An 8,616-nucleotide genomic window follows, 5' to 3' on the forward strand; every position below is an offset into this window, starting at 1 on the left:
GACCTAGAGACTGTCATACAGAGTGAAGTAAGTCAGAAAGAGAAAAACAAATACCGTATGCTAACACATATATATGTAATCTAAAAAGAAACAAAAAACAAAAAGTTCTGAAGAACCTAGGGGCAGGACAGGAATAAAGACGCAGATGTAGAGAATTCACTTGAGGACACAGGGAGGGGGCAGGGTAAGCTGGGATGAAGTAAGAGAGTGGCATGGACTTATATATATTAACAAATGTAAAATAGATAGCTAGCGGGAAGCAGCTACATAGCACAGGGAGATCAGTTTGGTGCTTTGTGACCACGTAGAGGGGTGGGATAGGGAGGGTGAGAGGGAGACGCAAGAGGGAGGAGATATGGGGATATATGTATATGTATAGCTGATTTACTTTGTTATGAAGCAGAAAGTGACACACCATTGTAAAGCAGTTATACTCCAATGGAGTTGTTAAAAAAAATAATAATAAGCTGATATTTTTGGTCTAGGAATTTGGCAAAAACAACATCAGCAACTTATTAATTTCCTAATTATATCTTCATTATACTTTATTTTATTATTTGCTTCATATGTCCCTTTGTTTTATACATACCTTCCCAATTAGGCTCTAGGCGTTGTTAGAACAGAGACCTTGATTGTTTTGTTCAATGCATCTTTCTCAGTGTAGTGGAATCTGGAGTCGAATTGCCTGCCCCAGACTCAGTTCCCTCAGTCCTGTGACATGAATGGGAGTTCAGCCTGAGGGCTGATTTGCAACCCTGCCCAAGAAAGGCTAGGTAGCAGGCAGGGTAGTGAGGGGTCCAGTGAAGGGCAGAGGTTCCAGGCAACAGGAATGATGGTGGCTGAGTGAGAGGCTGCAGTGAGTTGACCCCTAGTGCCAGGGGCAGGGAGGTGTGGCTACCACGCAGATGTTTCTCAGCAGGTAGAAGGCTATTTGGGGAACACAGACCACCCCAGGGGGTTAACACAGCCCAGCACATAGATGTACATTAGGTGCTTAGTAAGTATTTGGTGAGGAAATGCAATTGTAGGGCACAGAGCAGTCATACAGTATTGTTTGTGTTTGGTCTTTAAAACATTTTGGAAATCTGTAAGTCTATATATCGAAAACCATTCATAACCTTTAACACAACAATTTTTTCTTGTTTGAATCTATCCCAACAATATCATCAAACAGTTATCTATAAGTGTGTTCACTTCAGGTTTTTAATAATAATCAAAATATAAAAATCACTTAAATGACTAACAACAGGGGAAAAATTAAAGAAATTATGTTAGGGTAGAATATTATGTAGCTGTTAAAATCAACAATCTCAAAAACTACTGAATGATTGGGAACGTACTAATGAGATTAAATGAAATTTGCAAAATGTGAAATTATACAGTGAGGCAAATGTTTAAAAACACAAGCATTTTAGTAAGGAATGGCACTAAATTTGTTAGTAGTAATTGTCGCTAGGTGTTGGAATGATGGTTGATTTAATTTCTGTATTTTATAAAGCACTGTAAACGATTTTAAAAAAAAATTAGAGCCATACAGTAAGAAGTATTAACTCAGTAGGAGACAGATAAAGACAATAAGTTATAAACATGGTTTTCACCATGGATGGGTGAATAAACATGGTTTTCACCATGGATCCCCTATGGGGATCTTTAGGTTTTAATTTGTTTATGTAACAAGCAAGGGACAAATGTTTTCCTAATAGAAATGGTAATGTGCCTGTCAGCAGCCCAGTGCTTGGGCACCTGCAGCTGTTCTCCTAGAAGAGAGAAGGAAGACTGGCTGGTTCCCACGCAGCTAAGCCAGCTCCTGGGACTGCTTGCAGACAGAGCAAAGCCCCCCTCTTTAATGGCACAAGGGTGGCCTCGAGCAGAGAGGGAGATCTGCCCACCATTCTTGTTCAATCAGAATGTAGCAGTGGCCAGCTCTCCAGCAGTCACCAGATTCTAGCAGGGAAGACAAGAAAGTGAAATTCAGAAGAAGCAAGGCTAGCATGAAGTCAGTTGCTAACTGTAGAATTCTATGGAGTTGCCATGAACAGTAAGACAGGCTCATGCACAGCACAGATGAGATAGTACAAGGTAATTCAAGGACAAACCTTTATATTCCAACCATTTAAAATTCCTGAAACCATCAGGCTAGGCATTCTCTGGTTAATTCACTGTCTAGGCTCTTGAGTCCCCAAATGTCACTAAATAGTTACCAAAAATGTGGTGTTCAAATAAGTTTGGTAAACACTGGGCTTCAAAACTATTAACGCTTCTAGGAGCCCTTCATATGCTAAAGGGTCTTATAGATCCTTATAGAAGTCTTATAGAAGCCAAAGCTGGATCATAAAGAACAAGTAAACAAAATGTCGGAGAAGGTCATTCAAAGCAGAGGAACCAAACAAAATAGAGGTACCCAGCTGAGAAAAAACATGCCATAGTTATTCACTGATTCAACAGATATTTAATGGGAACCACTATGTGTCAGGCGCTAAAGAGTTACTGGGGAGATAGGGCTGAAGGAAACAAACATATCCCCCTAAAATCCAAATCCATGGGTACCAGACATTGAGCGTGGAATTACAATGTGATAATGACATAAAGGAGAATACTGTAGGAGACTTAATCTTGTGTAAATGGGGTGAGATATGACAAAAGCTTTTTTGATAAATTTTCTTAAGCAGATTTCTATGATAAATAGGAATTCATGAGGGGTGAGATGGGGAGTAAGGAGAAAAAAATGGAGGGAAGTCAAAAATAGCTGTTTGACTAGAATAGCTCCCATGAAGAGTGGGGAGAACTGTACAACTCTGGTGCAGTACAGAATATGGTACATTTGAGAAGCCTAAATAAGTAAAGTATGGCTTCAGAGTAGAGTGCAAAGGGTAAAGCAACAAATTAAGGTTAGAGAGGCAGGCAGGGGCCTGATTTTGCAAGGCTTTTTGTTTGTTTGTTTTTCCCTAAAAACAATTAGATGACAAAAACAGAGTCTAGAATAGATGTACCTGTATATAAAATAAGTGTTATATATGAGATTCTAGAAATATATCTAGGTAGATAAATATAGGTAGATAGAAGATAGATAGGTAGATGACAGATAGATGACACTTACATAGGCACCTAGATAGATAGATAGACACCTAGATAGATAGATAGATAGATAAAGACAGACCCTAGAGCATAGAAAAGAAAGTGGGCATGTCCACCTTTTTTGGATGGGGGTTATGTCATTATGGATTCACATAAAAAAGTTGTTGAGGATTTGAGTCTTGAAAGAGAAGGTATCTTCGAGGAGTCAAGCAGTTCTTTCCTTACCATTTTAATTTGGCTATTCTCTACCACTCCTGGAGAAAAACTACTCCTTCTGCTAGTCTATCATCAGCTGCATGCCTCTTTGTAAGTTACTTTGATGCTCATTTGATATTCCTTTTCCCAAAACAATGACACAAAATAATGAGCCCATGTTCAGCAGGAGCTGTCAAATTAGCAATATCACAAAACAATAATCAGAGAAAATGGATTGTGGTGTTCATGCTCTAGTAATGACTATTCCTCTGTGGAGCTATTAGCAAAACCAAGGGATTGGATCAGTATGCAATTTTAATGAAGTCAAGAGTACACAAATGGAAAATTACATGGACGGTGTTTTATTTCCTTTTTGCCCTTCTTTTTTACAAACACTAAATCCTTTACCACAGTGAGTGCTTGGAGTCAAGTCACAGAAATCATTAGCACTAGAATTTTTGGAAGGTGATATTTGCCAGTGATCCCACAGGACAGATCACCTACAGTTGTCACAGATCAGCACCCCTGGCTTATTTTAATTTTATTTTTAAATAAAAAAGGAACAACTTAGTTAACCAAAAGAAAAGGTAATACTTAAATTTCCCAGGCATGAATTAGGAGCAATCCCAGCATTTGCTTTTAAGGGGCATGCATAACCTCGCTTTTTTTCAGTTTCCTCACATGTAAAAAGGGCTGGATGAAGGATTAAAATATATGATTCTTTTATAGTGCTGTATTTTTAAAGGCTGCTATAAAATACAGATAAACTGATTCATTAAACCTAAGGGAATGCATGTTTATTACTCTTTCTTTCCTTTTTTAGTGTGAGGTCTTGCACATCAATCCTTGAAAACTTCCACTAAACAGAGCATCAACCTCTTTCCTCATTAAATAGAAATGGAACCAAAGTGCTTTCTAGGCATCAAACTGTCAATAACTATTTATTTGAAACTAACAAGTGGCAGGAACTTTTCCGGGTTCTGCAGATATTTCAGTAAATGAGACACACTGATTCTATCTCCATTATATGAGAAGCCAGTGGGAAAACAAAACAAAACAAACAAAAACATGAATTGATTCTTGAAAAGGGAAGGAAAAAGAAATGAGAATAATGGAAAAAAATAGAACATATAGAAAATAGCAAGGAAGGCTATATAATCGAGTCCAAATATACTAATAATCACAATAAATGTAAATGGACTAAATTGGCTAGTTGAAAGATTTTCCGATTGGATAAAAAGAAAATCCAGCAACATAACATTTAAAAAGGACATGACTGGTGGCGCAGTGGTTGAGAGCCTGCCTGCCGATGCAGGGGACACAGGTTCGTGCCCTGGTCCGGCAAAATCCCACATGCCGCGGAGCGGCTGGGCCCGTGAGCCATGGCCACTGAGCCTGCGCGTCCAGAGCCTGTGCTCCACAACGGGAGAGGCCACAACAGTGAGAGGCCCGCGTACCGCAAAAAAAAAAAAAAAAAGGACATGACTAAAATATAAGGATACAGAAAGGTTGAAATTAAAAGGATGAAAAAAGATTTGCCAGATAAATATAAAATCTTTAATAAAGTGTGAGTCACCATTTGCATCAAACCATATAGTCTGTGATAACAAAAAGCATCATTAAGGATAGAGAGGGAAACTGTATACAAATAGTACTTTAGTTCAATAGGAAGATATAAAAATTCCAAATTAGTACACATATAACAAAATCTCAAATTTTGCTAGGACAATTGGACAGCCACAGGCAAAAGAATGAACCCTTATCTAAGACTACAAACAAAAATTACATAAGAAGGGATCAAAGACCTAAATGTAAGAGCAAAAACTATAAACCTCTTGGAAGAAAGCATAGGAGTAAATATTCATGATCTGAATTTGGCAAAAGATTCATACAAGTGATACCAAAAAGCACGAGTGACAGAAGAATAAACAAGTTGGATTCAATCAAAATTTAAAGTTTTTATGCTTCAAAGCATTCCATCAAGAAAGTAAAATGAGAACCCACAGAATTGGAAAAAATACTTGCAAGTTATCTTAAGTAAGTGAGACAGGATGAGCACTAATGGACGAGTGGAAGACTTGGCTTTGGTTAGATGTCCTTACTAAAATGCAGAAAGAGGATATGGATACAGATGTGGAGGTGGGAGTGTGTATTTCTTTTTTGATTGCTTCATTTTTCTTTACAAGGAAGTGTGTGTGTGAGCATGTGTGTCTGTGTCTCTGTGTGTGCTGTTTTTATTAGGAAGCTAAGGATATTTAAGCCATATGTTGGTAAAACAAGACCATTCTCAGACAGTCTGGATATGAGTGAGTATTAGAGAAGACTATCCTCAAAAAAGGTTGATTCTTGAATATAAAATACTTTTATTTGGGTAGTTAGGCTTGTTTCTAAGTGCTCTTTGGAATCTTTCTCACAGAGAAAGTTTCACACCTTCTTTTTAAAGCTCAGTGCCACATGTGACTACATGGTACAGGGGTTAAGAGCAAAGAGTGAAGTCAGACTTATTTGAATTGGACAGTTTGCAACTCGCTGGTTGAGAAAAAATTCTTTGGAATAGTGGAGGAGTCCAGTAACTTCACTTAGTTCATTTAAAAAGCACCTACCCTATAGGGCTGCTGGAAATATTAGATAAAGTATACATAAATACTCTAATAGACAATGTTCAATCAGGAAACAGAAGCCATACTATGTATGTACTATGTATGTAGGAGTTTAACATATATAATGGGGGTTAATGACTTGTGGAAATGCTGGGGAAGTAGTGGTCAGAGAAGCTGCTCCTGAAATTAGTAAAGTTGATACCAAAGATCTCAGCTGTAAATGCCAAACTAGATGTTTCTCTCCATCTCACCAGGAAGCTGCTGTAATTCTTGAGATTCTCTGATATGATGTTACCAATTGTTTCAGTCTTCTGTGGCAAAGTGGGTGGGAAAATCTACTGTGGATTTCCTGTCCTTCTTTATTTTCACTTTGCAAATCTCCTGGGAGTTCCTCTCATTGATAAACTCTAAGCCAAAACACTGCAGGGAAGGAGATTCTGGGAAACATAATTCACAGTCTTAGAAGAGGTGGTGGTGGTGCTAGCCCAGTGCTTACTTAACATGGTAAATTATAAAAGAAAAATTTACAAAGAAACTGGATATAAAATCAATTGCTGAATATATAGTATCTCCCTTATAATTCCCATGTTTTGTGTGTTTCACAACTTCATTGTACACTCAATTTCAATTAGTGAAATTAAGAAAAAGGATTGTAATATATAGTCGTGTCAAGTTTAAGAGTTTGAGAGATTCCATTCAGACCATTAGCCTGTTTTTATGTGCCAGAGAAAATCACCTCTGATCATGATTACTATATGACGGTCTACTGCACACATTAAAGGTTTGATTCTTAAAGTGTTTACTGTGCATCCAGTGTATAAGCATTGCATTATATGACTGGAGGAATACTGAGATAAATGTAAAACACAGTCCTTTCAAATGATGAAATCACCTAAAAAAGCTGGAATTACCGGCAGATTGTGTGGTGGTGAACCTACGGTTAAAGAAGACACTGAAGAACATCATCTAAGAGATTATTTTGAACAGTGTGGGGGGAAAATTGAAGTGATTGAAATCATGACTGATCAAGGCAGTGGCAAAAAGAGAGGCTTTGTTTTCGTAACCTTTGATGACCATGACTCTGTAGACAAGATTGTCATTCAGAAATACCACACTGTGAATAGCCACAACTGTGAAGTAAGGAAAGCCCTATCTAAGCAAGAGATGGCTAGTGCCTCATCCAGCCAAAGAGGTCAAAGTGGTTCTGGAAACTTTGGTGGTGGTCGTGGAGGTGGTTTTAGTGGGAATGGCAGCTTTGGTCATGGAGAAAACTTTAGTGGTCGAGGTGGCTTTGGTGGCAGCCGCGGTGGTGGTGGATATGGTGGCAGTGGGGATGGCTATAATGGATTTGATAATGACAGAAGCAGTTTTGGAGGTGGTGGAAGCTACAATGATTCTGGCAGTTACAACAATCAATCTTCAAATTTTGGACCCATGAAAGGAGGAAACTTTGGAGGCAGAAGTTCTGGCCCCTGTGGTGGTGGAGGCCAATACTTTGCCAAACCCCGAAACCGAGGTGGCTGTGGTGGTTCCAGCAGCAGCAGGAGCTGTGGCAGTGGCAGGAGGTTTGATGACTGCCAGGAAACAACGCTTAGCAGGAGAGGAAGCCAGGGAAGTGACAGGGAAGCTGCAGGTTACAACAGATTTGTCAACTCAGCCGAGCACAGTGGTGGCAGGGCCCAGCTGCTACAAAGAAGACATGTTTTAGACAATACTCACGTGTACGGGCAGAAAGACTCGAGGACTGTATTTGTGACTAATTGTATAACAGGTTATTTTAGTTTCTTTTCTGTGGAAAGTATAAAGCATTCCAACAAAGGGTTTTAATGTAGATTTTTTTTTTTGCACCCATGCTGTTGATTGCTAAATGTAATAGTCTGATCATGACGCTGAATAAATGTGTCTTTTTTTAAAATGTGCTGTGTAAAGTTAGTCTACTCTGAAGCCATTTTGGTAAACTACCCCAACAGTGTGAAGTTAGTATTCCTTCAGGGTGATGCCAGGTTCCATTCAAAATTTATTTACAGCCTGCTTTGGTGGAGAAGCTACTGTCTTCTGAAACCTTGGTGTAGTTGAACTGACAGTTACTGCATTGTGACCTGGAGTTCACCGTGAAAAGGGTCACCCAAGCCAAGTCATGGAGTTTTTTGATTATTAATATATGATTGTTGGCACATCCTATGCAATATATCTAAATTGGATTATGGTACCAGATATAGATGGGAATGAAGCTTGTGTATCATTCATTATCATGTGTAATAAATAAACAATTTAATACCCGCTTAAAAAAAAACCCACAGTCCTTGCCATCAAGAAACTTGCAGACTTAACAGAGAGCAAATGGCTAAATGATAAGGACAAATTCAATTGCTAATTTCTGTTGGCATTCCAGTATCAATCTGTTTATTCTCATTTTCCTCTTGACTCCTCTTAATTTATCTGTATTTTTAGTTTGGAGATCTTATATTCAGCGTATAAAATGCCAAACATGCTTAGATGAATTCACATATGTGAAGTAAGCATTCCTGCCATATCGTGATGAGAACTTGAATGTTCCATAAAACTTCTATTTAAATAAAGATAACATTTTCTCCCTAAACTACCTCTAACAGTTATAAAAACTTTTGGCTCCTTTTTTCTAGAATATTGAGACTTGCTAAACAAATTCTTATTCACTCGAATATGGATTTTCCAGTCTGAGTGCTTTGATTTTTGCAGGCATTTGGTCTCTCAGCCTGGAATGAAT

General features: G+C 38.3%; 1 protein-coding gene and 1 non-coding gene across 2 annotated transcripts; both read left to right on the forward strand.

Moving 5' to 3' along the window:
- Nucleotides 1-6,747: 6,747 nt before the first annotated feature.
- On the forward strand, nt 6,748-6,828 carry LOC132504622 (small nucleolar RNA SNORD65). The gene has a single exon (XR_009535001.1). It is a non-coding gene; the product is annotated as a small nucleolar RNA SNORD65 (small nucleolar RNA).
- LOC132532202 (heterogeneous nuclear ribonucleoprotein A1-like 3) lies at nt 6,753-7,697 on the forward strand. The gene has a single exon (XM_060170509.1). The coding sequence runs from the start codon at nt 6,753-6,755 to the stop codon at nt 7,695-7,697; it is 945 nt and encodes a 314-aa protein (XP_060026492.1).
- Nucleotides 7,698-8,616: the final 919 nt, after the last annotated feature.

The sequence above is a fragment of the Lagenorhynchus albirostris genome, chromosome 14 (genome assembly GCF_949774975.1).
Source record: "Lagenorhynchus albirostris chromosome 14, mLagAlb1.1, whole genome shotgun sequence".
Taxonomy (NCBI): Eukaryota; Metazoa; Chordata; class Mammalia; order Artiodactyla; family Delphinidae; genus Lagenorhynchus; species Lagenorhynchus albirostris.

Bases quoted from the DNA above. Each gene is read 5' to 3' on its own strand.
- LOC132532202 (XM_060170509.1), top strand. From the start codon at position 6,753: ATGAAATCACCTAAAAAAGCTGGAATTACCGGCAGATTGTGTGGTGGT.